Source organism: Lingula anatina, chromosome 5 (genome assembly GCF_051362555.1).
Source record: "Lingula anatina isolate TDL-2025a chromosome 5, LinAna3.0, whole genome shotgun sequence".
Lineage (NCBI taxonomy): Eukaryota > Metazoa > Brachiopoda > Lingulata > Lingulida > Lingulidae > Lingula > Lingula anatina.
The window spans coordinates 12,674,945-12,690,660 of record NC_141771.1 but is presented as its reverse complement, the minus strand read 5'-3'; the positions used below and the strand labels follow the sequence as shown (position 1 = coordinate 12,690,660).

At 35.1% G+C, this 15,716-nt stretch overlaps 1 protein-coding gene across 4 annotated transcripts in view; it reads right to left on the bottom strand.

Moving 5' to 3' along the window:
* Positions 1 to 15,031, bottom strand: part of LOC106165350 (testis-expressed protein 10 homolog) — an 87,853-nt gene extending 72,822 nt beyond the window's left edge. Inside the window, exons 1-16 of one of the 4 annotated variants that reach the window (XM_013543531.3) lie at positions 14,961 to 15,031; positions 13,866 to 14,057; positions 12,868 to 13,520; positions 12,323 to 12,444; positions 11,987 to 12,096; positions 11,535 to 11,654; positions 11,112 to 11,343; positions 10,675 to 10,804; positions 10,163 to 10,338; positions 9,280 to 9,448; positions 8,491 to 8,570; positions 7,292 to 7,407; positions 6,671 to 6,751; positions 6,092 to 6,365; positions 5,733 to 5,863; positions 3,868 to 4,767 (exon numbers count right to left, since the gene is read on the bottom strand). In XM_013543531.3, the coding sequence (XP_013398985.2) occupies positions 4,696 to 4,767; positions 5,733 to 5,863; positions 6,092 to 6,365; positions 6,671 to 6,751; positions 7,292 to 7,407; positions 8,491 to 8,570; positions 9,280 to 9,448; positions 10,163 to 10,338; positions 10,675 to 10,804; positions 11,112 to 11,343; positions 11,535 to 11,654; positions 11,987 to 12,096; positions 12,323 to 12,444; positions 12,868 to 13,520; positions 13,866 to 14,042 (2,643 nt within the window). In that variant the 5' untranslated portion in view covers positions 14,043 to 14,057; positions 14,961 to 15,031 and the 3' untranslated portion in view covers positions 3,868 to 4,695. Of the gene's footprint in view, positions 1 to 3,867; positions 4,768 to 5,732; positions 5,864 to 6,091; positions 6,366 to 6,670; positions 6,752 to 7,291; positions 7,408 to 7,636; positions 7,891 to 8,490; positions 8,571 to 9,279; positions 9,449 to 10,162; positions 10,339 to 10,674; positions 10,805 to 11,111; positions 11,344 to 11,534; positions 11,655 to 11,986; positions 12,097 to 12,322; positions 12,445 to 12,867; positions 13,521 to 13,865; positions 14,058 to 14,960 lie in introns of those variants that run through there. The other 3 variants (XM_013543534.3, XM_087012843.1, XR_015334474.1) reach the window with 3 other exon arrangements.
* Positions 15,032 to 15,716: the final 685 nt, after the last annotated feature.

Below are 15,716 nucleotides of genomic sequence, written 5' to 3'. Positions count from 1 at the left end.
CTGGACAACAAAGGTTGGGGCACTGACCAACTGGATTTATTTAGTATGTGGAAATGTTGAGTCAGTGGAGAAGCAATGGAGTTGACCGACCCCATGTAAATAGGGAATCAAGGGTTTTTGTTCTGGAATCGATTACAAACTCATACTAGTTTCCCTTAAAGGGATAATAACTCTTCGTTTTGGCCAAAAAATGAATTTTCCCGGAGAAAACAACAAATTTCCCATACTTACCAGTGGTTAATGAATTCATTTTTACATTCGAAGTTAGTCCCTGGTTTTTTTTCTAAAGAGTTTGGTTTTTTGTTAAAATATCTTAAGAGATTATAACAGAGTACAGCCATCAATGGAGGTCACGTGATCTGAAGAAAAGCTCAGATATCAGAATAATAGCTATAACTGCCGTTTTTGTGGTAAAACAGAATATATTATATTTCTATGAGTTGTTCACAATGTTTTTATTGTGAAATATAGATATCGTACGAAGAGTTATTATCCCTTTAAGATGCTACACAGATAATATAATAGCACCCCCATGTTAACAGGGATATCATTACAGTAACTGGTTAATTATTAACTTATCTTTTGGGCCAAAAACTGAAAACTGCTGAATCTGATAGATTTGATCTAATGGTACAGCTTGCCTGATGTAATATAAGAATGAAGTATACATGATGTACTGGTATTTCACCTCCATTTGTAAATGTATACACTTCAAAAAGAATCAATATGAAGTAAATGTAAAGGTTAGTGTTTTTTTTTTTTTCATACTGCATTCTCGGAGATAAAATGTAACCCTTAACTTGAGAAGCAGCCACTTAAGAATAAGCACTGTGACAGATCATCCCTGGTGATATTAGATACTAATTATGATGGCATGGACAAAGGTCCTTGTTGTTTTACTGGTAATAACTCAGTGCTCTGCAATATTGTTCTTTTTGTATTGGATGGGTAAGTATATTGTTTGAAATTTTTGTAACTTGTTGCTTACAATAACACAAATATTGATTATATCTAGTTTAAAACAAGTATTATTGGAATTGGAAGAAGTATTATAAGACCTGTTTTAAACGATCTAAGGTAAATAGAAAGTGCAGGGAATTTTTGGTAAAAAATATTATTTTAAGAAAATTGGAATATGTATGAAACAAAATCCAACTGAAAGCTTCATTTAAACTGAATTACATAGGTGTGTTTTGGGTTACTATCTTGCCAACTTATTCCAAATAAGTGGATGGTAATCATAAGGATTTATGTATTCAATTGACATTCATATAAAATCAAATTGACTCAGCTTTCATCACATAATTGTGCAATGTTTTTAGGCAGCCAACGCCTAGCCCAGATTCACCCTTTTCAACCTGCTGAAATTCACCTAAGCAAAGAAGCAAATCAAGATGAATTTAAAGACAAATATATCAACATCTCTAATGGAACACAGAAATACAATCAAGAGAATGATGTCATAGATAATACAATCTGGCAGGTATTTCTCTGTACATCTCTCAATATTTTATCAAAAATTTCACCAGTTTCTCCATGTGTAAATGTATACACTTCAAAAAGAATCAATATGAAGTAAATGTAAAGGTTAGTGTTTTTTTTTTTCATACTGCATTCTCGGAGATAAATACAATCAAGAGAATGATGTCATAGATGATACAATCTGGCAGGTATTTCTCTGTACATCTCTCAATATTTTTATCAACACCAGTTTGATCAAACATTCCTATTCACTGTGTATCAGTATATAAAAAATATCAGAGTTGCTTCCATTTTATTTTTTTGCTTTGCATGTGATTTGATGATAAATAGTTTTAAAGGCAAACTATTCGACTTGCATCTCAGTGCTACAGAAATTACACACAGATAGCTACAGATTTAAAGCAAAAGTAAATATTATCTCAAAACTACAATTCCATACCAAATTTCATTATCCCATATCTATTTAAACCCCATCAAACTACACAGATTTGAGCTGTGCCATTAGATACTCTGCTTCCACGCTTGTGTGTGATCTTTGTTGGCCACCTCTTATACATTCACCACATTTCTCAGTTGATGTGACTTTTTAAAATATTCTTTCAGTCATTCAGTTGGAACAAAGTGCCAGAAGATTGGGTGTCAGTCATCAAAAGAAGAAAAAGTTTGTTACAAGACAGATGCCACAACAGGAGAAATGTTTCATACTCCCATAAGTTTAGTGCAAAATGGATTCTTGTCGATGACAAACACAAACTCATTTTGTGTTTCATGTATAAAGCCGCAAGTCGTAACTGGAAAATAGTATATAACATGCTAACTGGGCATTTTTCTTCATCAAATCTAACATCCAACAAGAACAAGAAGCAAACCTTTACCCCGTTAGTCACATTCAACAATAGCGAAAGAAGAATGCGCATTAAAAACTATCTTAAGGTTTTAGTTGTGCGTCACCCAATAGAACGAATTGTGTCAGTTTTCAAGGAGCAAGTGCCACGCCAGCTAGGTCCTCTAGTGAAAGCTTATATCAACCAGCAGTACAACAGGAACATTTCAAAAAACAAAGACATAACATTTCAGGATTTACTTTGGTATATAGTGGATAATGGACCAGACAATATTCACTGGAATTTAGTTTATGACTTTTGTAGACCCTGTTATATTGAGTATGACATCATTGTTCATCACGAAACTCTGCAAACTGATGCAGCAAACCTGTTTCATCTGATTGATGCTGAAAACTTGATAAGCCAATTCCCGCAATCCCATCGGGCGGATATTCCTTTTAGACAGAAGCTAATACACAAGTACTACAGCAGGATTGACCAAAGATTGGCCAGGCAAGTCTGGGATATTTACAAGGAAGATGCAAGTTATTTTGGATATAAACTAGATCTTTAAATATAGTGCATAGTGCATATAGTGCATAGTGCACAGCTGCCAGTTTGATATAAACCTAAAAACAGCCTAGGTTATTGTCCTAACTTATCTCATTTCTAATAGACCAAGTACAACAGTGGGATTGACCAAAGATTGGTAAGGAAAACGGGCTATTTACAAGAGGCAATCTATCATGGCTATAAACTAGATCTTTAAATATCCAGTGCCATACTGCACAGACAGTTGTCATGTCCAGTTAAGCCTTAAATAATCCAGATATACTTTACAACACAGTTCATTGTGAAATGTTCTAACTTAATTAATTTGGCTTTTTCATATTTGTTATTTTTTATTTATTTATTTTATTTATTTTTTTTTTTGGGGGGGGGGGGGATTGGGTTAGTTTAGGAGGGATGAACACTTTTCATTCAAAATGCGTTCTGTTGATACTTTTTTATTTGTCACTTGCTTCATTTTGCATTTTGTACTTCTCTTCTATAAACACCGACACTACAAAATCTCTGGAAATTTTGTTGTTACTTTAAAGTTAATTTTCCTCTCTGAATTTTACAAACATATAAGACCAGTACTCCACTGTCTTTTTGTGGCTTCTGCCCGCACTTTCTCAACAAAATAATCAATATATACTAGAGCCATATGAGAACTTTCACATTGTTCTTATGGCAGAATAACTGTTTCCACCATATTTATGTTAGTATCAAAAAATGTGATAATCAAAAAGAGGAACATTTTTTAATTTTACCTGCATTTAAAGGTGATGATCAATCACAAAGAGTTTTAAGGAAAACTGCAACATTGCTTCCCAGTCACTGCTGCACGGGAAACTAGAAATGGAATAGGTGCAGCTGGCTTCAGCTACCAATCCCACACACTTGGGTGATACTCGAAAACAAATTCCATTTATCTTTACATAAAAGCCCACAAGGGTGCTCCTTCTTGAATCTGATATTTTTTCAGAAAAATTCAACCAAATACAAACACAATAAATTCTTCTAGTACTGCACATTATTATTCCATGCCTTAGGTGATCATTAAACAACATGCAAAACATCTTAATATGCAAAAGTTGATCTTAGAAAAGAATTCTCAAACACAATGAATGTAGCTATACAATGGAAGTATTAAAGTGCTTCCCATCATACACACCCCAACCTACTGTAGCACTTTTTAAAAAGCAATTTCGGACACTTTTATACTCCATAGGACTTGTGAACCCAAGAAGACTTTGGGACCACACCCAGACCCTATCGTACTAACTGTGGATTGATCTATCTTCGAGGGGATTCTCGCTAAATTGCAATCAACTTAAGTGGCTTAGAAGTCTGCCATGCCTACTAAAGCTGCTAGGGGGTACTTACATATCCTTAAGCAGCTTCAGTAGCTGTGCCAGACATCTAAGCCACTTCAGCTTAAAGCAACTTTGTGAGAAACCCTTCGGAGATGGACTGTTCCTTTTAGATCAATCTAGGTACCCGAACCCAGTTTTTGTTTCCTTTTATGGGACTGGACAAAAGCAGAGTTCACTGTTTTGATTTGGAAGAGCGGGATGACCATGCCCAACTGGCTTCCACATCTGACCATGTATTGTATTCATAGCTGAGACAGTGACCTGATACATGACCAGTTATTGTCGCTAACACCCATTTCGCTTTTGAAGATTAGCCATACAAATTGTGAAGACAGATCAGTTAGTGAAGTAAAAGGTTTGTTTTTTTTTCTCTGTGTAGGCACAGTAATTGTTCCATCAGTTTTTTTTTTTTTTTTACTTTGGAATGTGGTCCCCAAGACAATTGCGCACACTCAACTCTGGTGGTTTCACAAAGTAGAGACAACATATAAACAGTCCAACACGTGCTGGCTTCTGTGGCTACCTCTGGATTCAGCACTCTGAATGGGTGGAAAAAAAATGATAAAAACAAACACTTCGTTTTTGTAATGAAGTGCCCTAGGCAAATTAAAATATAATTTAAGATTGGAAGGGTAATAGAATAAGAGTGAGAATGTTAAATTAAGGCAGCAAGGCTTCCAACAGGAAAGAAAAAAGTCCAATTTGCTCATCCTGAGATTCTAAACATGCTGATGGATTGAATTTGACATACTGCACTTTTTATTTACTTCCATTTTATATCTTTTATTTACACTTAATTAGAAAATTTTAACAGATTTAACATTTTATTATATGAAATCAACTAACATAATTGCTAAGATGCAGATAATGTTAAAAAATCACTTTTACAAATCTTATTAGTCCAATTTTTTGAAGGGCGAATGTATGCATTAAAAAAAGTAAGAATATAAAAACAGCGTAATTTATGGAAAAATGGTCAGGTTATTTTCAAACTCAATCTGTATTTCATAAATATTCATCAGTTCTATAAGTTTAAAGACAAAAGGTAAAACAGTTTTCAGTTTATTTGTATAACTGTGGAGAAAAATATGTTAAAAAAGAAAAAAAAAGCATCACTGTTATTTAAAAGTTCCAATCAGGTCCTGAATATACATCAGTTCAGAAAGTTTTGGGACAAAAAGTAAGATAATTTCATTTCATTTGTATAGCAATGGATAAAATGTGATGCAAAAAAGCCAACAAAAAAATAGCAGAACTTTCGAAAAAAATTGGTCCGATAAAGCTGATTTTCAAACTTGACCCATATTTTATGAATGTTCATCAGTTCTGTAAGTTTGAAAACAAAAGGTCAAATGGTTTTCCACTTATCATTATAACACTGAAAGTACACATCCATGGCGACTATGACATGTGCAGTTGATTGCTATATGCAAAGACACATATGTGTACATATTAAAAAAATCATGAAGTCCAAAACTAGATCTTTCTAGACTGGTTGACTCACCTCCACTGCCTTTTTCACTTGACTCATGACATCCCTGCAGTCTCCAAAATGTTTGACCATTTCATCATCGCGAAGCAATATGACTAACAATAGTGATGCAGAAGCAGGATAATGGTCTTCAACATCATCATCTGGTCGAAGAATATATAATTATCATCATAATTGTCAAACTATCAGTAAAGTGTGTGCATTTGTGTGTAAGAGAGAGAGAGAGAGAGAGAGTTGTGTGGTAGCTTCTTTTCAGCTGCTGTCAAAGTGTTAATAAAATTATGGTAACCATTCTAAATAATTCATCAAATGTTCATTCACATGAAAAATTATTTTTCTATAATACTAACAATACATCAGAAAAGTCATACCTGTTAAAATACTCAGAATTTCCCCTAGGAAAAGCTTCCTTATATCTTTTGATGAGGTCAAAGTTTCCTTGACCACTTTCAAGGCGTCAGTAGTATCCTTTTCTTTATCGCCCACTGCCCACTCTAGCAAACTGCCCATCAGCTGGACAATACTGGACAACAAAGGTTTAGGTACTGACCAACTGGACTTAATAGTGTGTGGTAATGTTGAGACAGTGGAAAAGCAATGAAGAAGACCAACTGCCGTGTTAATAGGGAATCGATGGTATTTGTTCTGGAATCAATTAAAAATACTCCAAACTCATGAAAGTTTCCCCTAACATGGAGCAAAGATAATATAATAAAACAACCATTCTTACTATCATATTATTACTGGTTAATTAATTAATTTTTTGTTCCCAAATTTGAAAACTGCTGAACCTGATAAACTTTAGATTATTAAGTTTTCATAACATACATGCAGTTCTGCAGAGCCTCAGGGGTAACAGTTCTTATATCTTGACTTACACAACTCTAATCAAATTTCCAGAAAATAAATTAATAGAATTAATCTAAATCATGCCTGTAAAAGGCACTTACCAAAATGGTAAACAAAGAAGTTGACATCAATTTTCCCACTTGGTCTTCCTCTGGAAACTGTCTGAAAACTCTGCAAACGTTCTAAAATTGAAATGATTTATTTGTCATTTAGAAATAAGGCCAAGAGTTATCTTTCTTTTCTGATCAGAACATGAATTATGGTTTTGATTGCATTCCATTTATTTTTCCTATTTAATGTCACATGATTGGGACTTTTAAAATATCTATGTATATAATATATAAGAAAAACAATTGTGGCAATATGAAGTCAATCCCTCCCCCCCCCCAAAAAAAAAAAAAAGACTTCAGCTCAACCTTTTCCCATAATTATTTTTATGTTATCAACTATCCAATAGTTGATTTTCAAAATGCATATTTAATTTAATTTACATTTAATTAGGAAATATTCAGTTTTATTACATATACCACATTAAATCAATTCTCACGTCGGTATGTATTTCAATATGCTGTTACAGTTGTACTTCCACTTACATGCACAGTTTTTACTTTTTAGTTATAATTTTACATGAATTGTTATTATTGTATTATCACAGTTATAAAATTCACCCATTCACCCAGTCACTCTCTTCAAATTATGCATATACCAGTGAAAATGCATACCTGTGCGATGGCAAGCCCAACAGGTGATCTGTCTGTAAAACTATACTTTTTAAATAACTGATCAATGGGCATTTTCTGACCAGAACCAGCTTCAGCCAAACTGGATACACTTGTCCCTGGCATTGGAAAGAAAAAAAAACTTTCTGATAATCATTTTGTGTTACAAACAGTTTCAGTTAAGAATGTATCATTATAGGGTAATCATCAAAGTTTCCTTGTTGAAAACACTGAATGATATCAACTTTACTTACTCAATATAATATAATATTATCAATAATTCAAAAAACTATAACTTTATAGCTTAAGTAGCAATGATTTTCATGAAAATAACATTACATAACGCACCTGTCACCAAGATCAGCTGATGAATCTATAATAACCAGCAGAAAACCTGACATTGCATGTTAAGCTTTTTAAAAGAAAAAAAAAGGAGCGGTGTTTTTACAGGACTGATATTTTGTGATGGCCTACAAGGCTTTCTTGAATCTTCTTTCTTTCTTGGGTGTGTCTAATCTTCTGATAAGCCCAGTTAGCTTTGCCAAATTGGTTGTCATAGATTCCCCAGTTAATGTACATGAGAAGCTTTTGTAAGTTGAACTCTGAATGTGAAAGCTGATTTTGTGAAAACTGCCTCAGTTTAAAAACAAATAAATAATAAACAATAATTGAACAGAATGATATGGGACCTGCACAGTTTGAGTATGGTAATTACTCGATCTTTTCCATAGGGTAAAATTGTGAATTTTGCAGATATTGTATTTTTAATAATTTCTTAAAATTAGAACATTCTTATTGAGTGGTAGCAACAAAATCAAAAAGCAAGCTACTCTATAGTTCTGTTCTATGCAGTAAAAGTACCACAAATGCCATAAAGAAATATTATTTTTGCCCATTGAAAAGATTGAGACATTACCGTAATTTGTTTGAAGGTCATTTGAAGGTTGTGTCTATTTTACTGTGAACTGTGCAGGGGTGACGAGAATAGAGATTGGCATATTCTTTTCCAATCTGTTATCTTACATAGTTTGCCCTAGAATTAACGTGGTAAATCTAAAAAAAAAAAACATTAACAAATACGTTTATCTTTCTGAACATGTTCTCTGTGCATTACTACTATTTCTTGACAAGGATTATTTTTAATATTTGTGTGGTTGTTAGATTCACCAACTGATCAACAAGACAGCTGACTGTGATCTTACCCATTAAAACAGACAATAAAAAACTGATAAAGTTGGATGTCTCCATCACGCTGCAATTTTCATGGCGGACTTTCAAATACCTAACATGAAAAGAAAAACATATGGTCTAAGAAGAGCATTTTGTGACCCCTACACTCAGACGTATTCTGTATTCTATTAGGTTGAATGACAGTGAATGGGGGCTAGTTGTGAGTAAACAAAACCATCTAAATTATAAGCAAAATCTTACATGGAGTAAATAGGACAAAAGAATCAAAACCTACAATCTATATAAAAAAGCATACAAAAAGGCATTAAAAAGTCAGACAGCATACTCTGATATAACATAATCTCATATGAAATTCTTAAAACAGATGTGAAAGAAGAGGTGTAATTTAGCCAACAAAACCATGTGGTAATATTCAATTACAGAGAAAAGGAAATGACAAACAATATTACTTTATTCAAAATAAATTAAAGAATAAGTCTCAACACAATTATCTGCTGCCTTAAACGTGAGATTAGTTAAATTGTCAACAAATCATATTTTTTATCAACATCTCTCTCACCATATAACACTGTAAATGACTTTTTTTATCCAATCACAAAAATTAAAATTTGCTATGGGATCAAGACGTGGGTGACAAGGCTGGCATCTATGCATACAAACAATTAATTTTCTAGGCACTTTTTTACTTTTAGTTACCCATTTTTTTTAAATATCATATCATATAGAGTAAGAATTTAAAATATTTTCAGGGAGAGCTTTAAAACTGGCAACCCCTGAATCATCCTATTAAAAGCAGGCACCTGCACATTAGGACTTGGACCAGGTAGTCTTTATCCTCAGTGCTGCCACCTACACTTCTGCACCAGCCAGCCAGCCCTATATACAGCTCCCGTGATATGTCAGGAAAGTAGTAACACATCTCTGCAACCTCCTTCTGCTGGGAAGAAAGTGTCAAGAAAGTGTCATGGCCTGAAAATAAAGGTTGAAGTCAGCAAAATATTTTACGGTGAAATATGACAAAATTGTGGATTGCGCTAATGAACTGGCATTAAGATGCCCTGTTCTGAGCTTAAAGATAAAATTGATACTGTAACAGTTACGTCTAAAATACAGAAGACCAAATTACAGAGATGCAGAACAAGACTTTAAAAGATAAAACTCAATTTAAGGGCTTGATGTACAAATTTCAAATTTTGTGCAGCTTTTTAATTTAATTTACCAAGTGTCAAAATGCAATGTACTTGAAAAAACAAACAAACAAACAAACAAAACAGAAGAGTAAGCAATGCTCAGAGGTGTCTCTCTTGTTTAACAGGATTTAAGAAAGTCAAATTTAAGACTGGTATGGGTGTAACTTTACACCTACTCTCAAACTTGTATTTTCAAAGTCACCTGTGTCGACTATTAGAGGAAGCAAATGGACTTTAAAAAGCTTTTATCCAACTATTACATCTCTTTTTAATAGTAAAAAATAATAATCTGTTTTTATTTCTGGCATTACTATTTTATTTTTATGTACTTATTTGATCCAACTTAAACCTGAGATAGTAAAACAATTTTATGTGCATTTTATAGTATTTACATTGGCAATTAACTTTATTATTAGTATTATTACCTAATCACAGGTCTGAGTGTGACTTTACAGTCACTGCTAAAGTCTGTGTTAATCTTAAAGCTACCTACTCAGTAGTTCTAATAGAGCAACCTGGACAGAACTCATAAACTGTTGGTTATGCTGCTGTGTCTTGACCGCACTGGACAGCACATGTAACACTGGTATCGCACTGTCCACTTCTCCCTGCGACCACAGTGACCTCAGCTCTTCAGGAAGTCCTTGCAGCCACTGACTGACCACTTGACTGAAAGTGATCTAAATGTTGAGTTAATATGTTACGACCACTTGGATTTAATTTTATTGAAAACTTTATTTGACTGTTATTTCTTGAATGACATGTTTGTAGCTAAAAAAAGAGGGTGCCTGTGGCACATGCTGACATCTAGTGGTCTGTAGCTTTATTTTAAATTACTTTGAGTAAGGCAGATCACTTACTGATTTTTGACTTTTCTGAATTTTTAACTATTAAATGATTTTAGCCCTGTAATTTCAAATAAAAAACACTATATATATTTCTGCTTCAGCATATTTCTTCGATGTACATGTACATTCAGATTCTTACAAGTTAGAAGTTACTCACTGGTTGCTAACATCTGACTTAAAAATCACATGACTGAAAAAATCCATCAGTTGTCGCCGCTCACTGGAAAGTGGGTGGCTTGTCTTGTAAGCCACCTGGATAGCAGTAAGGAGACCATATTGTGCATCTACTGTACAAGAAAAAAATATTATTAATATATTCTTACAATTATATCTGGTCCAAACATTCTGTAAAGAACTTTCAGATGAACATATAGAAATTTCTTAATTTTCTTTATATAAGTCCGTATAGATTAAACATTTGGAAATAGTTATTTAAAGAATGACACAACCAATTAACATCCTCTAAACAGCAGGAAGTGAACTTCTGGCAAACTTGTTAAGGTGAGTAAAGTTGCCCAATTACACGACAGAACCCATCAAAACCATACTGACACTGTTGTACCACTAAAAAAAATTCAAATAAAGCATATTTACTTGATGTTCTACAGCATTCCACCAACATCTTCATGATAGCAACAGATTTTTTCCTCTGGTCTGGGTTATGTGGTGTTGGAAATGCCTGTGTCATGTAGCTAACTGCCATCTTCAATAAACTGTCTTCTGCTGTGGATATTCCCTGTAAAGGTCTGCTGTCTGGTTTGTCATGTGTTTTATAAAATGTGCAGACAGTCCCACAGAAACACAGGTTCAGATCCAGAGCGAGGGACTAAAAGAAAAAAATAAGTTCTAAATCATTCCTCCTTTTTTGAATGAAAGAAAATAAATTGAATGTACTAACTGGGCAAAGAATAATAACGATAAACATCAGCAAGTGACATAGTAATTATTACTGGCATTAAGTAAATCATTACTTTACAGTAACAAGAGAAAGGGGAGTACTGAGTAAATTTCCCTTACTTTAACATTCACCCTGTTTGCTTTTCTGTTTCTTTTGGCAGTATCACAGAAAGAAAAAGGAAAGTGAGGCTGAATGTGTTGTCTCAGGTCTTTATGGTAGAACCCATACAGCCAATCCAACTAGAAAATAAAATAATATCATATAAATAATGATATAAAATTACAATTATTGCATTCATCTGAAAGATTTGTAAACTGTTAAAAGCTCTTCTTTTTTCAGTAAATTCACACAATCATTTTTATAGTCTGCAATTCCATATTGTCCAGTTTTTCCTAAAAATATCATCAATTTAAACCAATTCTAACACTTAGCAGGATCTTTATCACTAATAAATGAAATTGTTAAAAATGACAACCATGTATTTATCCAAAATATCTTCCATTTAAGAAGCCCAAGCACTGCTATGTATTTTGAGTTCACCTAAAAAAATCTAACTACACTATCTACTTACAGACAGTGCTTGATCTTCTGCCCCAAGAGCTTCCACACAAAGCCCTAAATGTTGTAGGATTTGCAACACACAAAACATGGTGGGATGACTGTCCACTGGAAGTGGGTGACCTTATAAAACCACACAAGTAGAAAGACTGTTACAGTGGTGAGTTCTTGGGGGGGGGGGGGGGGGGGGAGGGGGGAAATTCCATGAAAAATGATGTAAGAGAACAATATAATTATGGTGTCATTTCGTTTACATCTAACATTTAAGGTGCTGTAATATTGAAAATAGATTTTCTAATGAAAAAGACTGACAGAATATTAAACAAAGAAACATGTCTCGCAAATTTACCTGCAGAATTCTCTGGTAAGACTTCTACCCAACACTGAAACAATAGGGGGACAACAGTGCCAATGAAGTTCTTCAAATAATCAGCACCTGTTGAAAGAGACTGCTGTGGCAACAATGACGACCTGCGGTTCAAAAATAAAAAATTTAAAAGTTAAAAAAATAAGAACAATCAGGAGAAGAACTGCAACTAGACAGAATAACCATATAATATTCAAAACATAATCAAGAAAAAAATGAACAGACAACCAGTACACAAATAGGAATTTAAAAATTGTTTACTAAAAAAAGGAACTTGTGCAAGAGATTGGTTCTCATAGTAAAATTGAACTGTCAGAACTAACGGGAACTTCTTGCCGAAATATAAAAATTATATCAGTATCATTATAAGAAAATTTATCGAATAAATGGACAACAATGTATAAGTTAGACTGAAGTTGCTAGGGTAAGTTTGTAAGAATTAAGACTGCTTCATTCATCTGTTTTTGAGTGGTTTTCTTTAACAGTACTAGCAAATACTTTTGCTTCAACACATCCTTATATGTTACCTGAATGTAAAATCACTGTTTATCAATCCCACAGAAGAGCAGGGCTGGTAACATGTTATCCCATCATCCTTCCACCCGACATGACAGACCTCACTTGTTTCAAACATTCCAGTCCTCTTGGGGAAACTTTCCAGATAAACAGACAGGAACCTGTTTAGTCTCTCCAAGACTTTCCCCCTCCATTTCAGCGCCCCCATCTTTCCACTGGGGTTTATAGTCAAAGAGAAAGCTCCCGATTTACTCCCTTGGGACTGGCACTGCGATATCTGATCAATGAAATTGGGCAGTAACTGAGATGTCCCTGTGATGATCAACTTGGGGTGGAATTCAAGACAAACGTCAAGGACAGACAAGGCATCCAATCGGATGTCCTCTACTATGTGTGTCATGGCACAGCTAAGATGGCTGCTGAGAATGCCAAAGAAAGGCACCAATTCTCCCGTGTCAGTATTTGAGAGCACCACCTTCAGTAACTTAATCACGGCTTGCCTCACCACAGAATCCTTATCCATAAAGAGCGGAGTCACTTTTTCCAACATGGCTGCCAGGTGCTGTGAAATGAGAGCAGGGTGTGTAGCGACAAGTTCCCGAAGGCCTGCAACGGCACCGTGTCTGGAACCTGCATTGTAGTGCTGCAACTGACTCAACAGGTCCTGAAATGCATCATTCAAGCTCCTACAGCAACTTACCGAAAATATTTTGTAATATGTACTGATTGCATTATTAGGAGTGATTCATGTGTTACTGGTGTAAGGTAGGGCTATCTCAGAAGTAAAATGTGTCTAAATGTTTAGCTGTGTCTATAATCATGTGTTTTGTCGTGAATACATGTCTGAATATGTTAAGCTTTGGCAATATGTCTAAATACTTTTACTTTTGGCACCATGCCTACATGTAATTTGTACATAACTGTGTTTATCTGTGACAATATGTGTCTGTATACATTGTTGTGAAAAAGTGCCTATATATGTTAATCTGTGACAACGCATACAACCTACCTCAATCTTCAGCTTCCTCTTAGTTGTAGGCTCAGTAGAGCTGGCCTGAGTCAACTGCTCCTTGATCTGAATGGAGTGGGTCTTGAAGCTGGTGTTGGTTGAACTCTCCCGGGGTAACTTACGGCCCACTTTCAGTTTCACTTTCTGGAAATCTTGGTTCTTCTTCTTCTTTGCCATGTTTGCAGATCGAATCTTAGGAATTAATAGTATAAAACTATAAATATCCATCAAAATTAATAATGGAATGTGATCCACACATTAAATGCACACATGGACATACTGTACAGAGTTGTAGTGCCAGGGGCAGGTAGAACCGGCCGGGTAGCTTAGTAGGTAAGAGCACTCGCCCTGTAAGCGAGGGGTCCCGGGTTCGATTCCTGGTCTGGCTGGTGATTTTTCTGCACTCACCCCAAATCGCTACAATGGTGTTGCGAGATAGGGCTTGCGTCTTTCGGCATTTGGGGGGGAGGAGTGTAGTGCCAGGGGCAGGTAGAACCGGTCGGGTAGCTTAGTAGGTAAGAGCACTCGCCCTGTAAGCGAGGGGTCCCGGGTTCGATTCCTGGTCTGGCTGGTGATTTTTCTGCACTCACCCCAAATCGCTACAATGGTGTTGCGAGATAGGGCTTGCGTCTTTCGGCATTTGGGGGGGAGGAGTGTAGTGCCAGGGGCAGGTAGAACCGGTCGGGTAGCTTAGTAGGTAAGAGCACTCGCCCTGTAAGCGAGGGGTCCCGGGTTCGATTCCTGGTCTGGTCGGTGGTTTTTCTGCACTCACCCCAAATCGCTACAGAGTCAAATGTACACAGCAAAATGCTTCATGGACAAAAGTTTTAAGGGGTATGTCGTATAAACTAGTAATCCCATAACCAATTCAATTATTATTCTAGAAGACAAATCAGTCAAAATGTGTGTGTACTGGGGTGTAACATTAGCAGGTAGCCCCGTACTCGGGTTAACCGTCTCCCAGCTTTGTAAACTGCAATATTTCTTTGTAGTGCATCATTCTTTATCTTCGTTTACATAAAAACCCAGGATCACATAAAATGATAAAAGATATATTTTTACGGTTGTAGAACGCATTTAATACTTTATACAAACCTCAAATAACAATTTTAAAGCTCAACGCGTTTTACGTTCCACCAAAAACCGGAAGTTGCACATGGGGGACTGTCACAAAGAAAGATGCATTCGGAATGATATGGATATGTTCGCATTATTTAAGGCAAGCTCTTTTATTTATATTTTAATAAGACTTACTTATTTTGAAAATTTAATTAATGTCAACATATCCAAATTATATTAAACTCTTTTAAACACAATAAAAGCAATTGATGTTTTTACTGTTTAAGACGATCTTGGTTTTAGTAAATTTCACTATGTCGGCTTCCAGTGAGTATGTCCGGTGTCACGTGTACAGTCCGTTCTGCGTGAACCATCCGTCCTGACCGATTGTACACGCAGCAGTCGCGTGTATGAACCGTTCCGTGAATGATCCGTTGTTATTCACCTACACTGTTATACTTGGCTAGTGCATTGATTTGGCCTGTTCGTTTCCTACCTCATTTATATATTTACTATAATGGGGGTATTTCTAGGTAAAATTCATGTGTTGATACAGAGTTTGTAATTGATAATTTTGATAGAAAATTAATTCGTCGCATTGCATGGATGAACCTACCGTGGACAGGCCGTCGTTATTCAGTTGTTGGCCTACTACATGTTTTAATGTGTTGATTTTTACTAGGATAGTGTGATATATAGCCACCTGAAGGAAATTGCAGTAGAAGTACATTGTAAACAATAAATACTTGCTATACATCTTACATGAACAACTATAAGATATGAATATTTCTA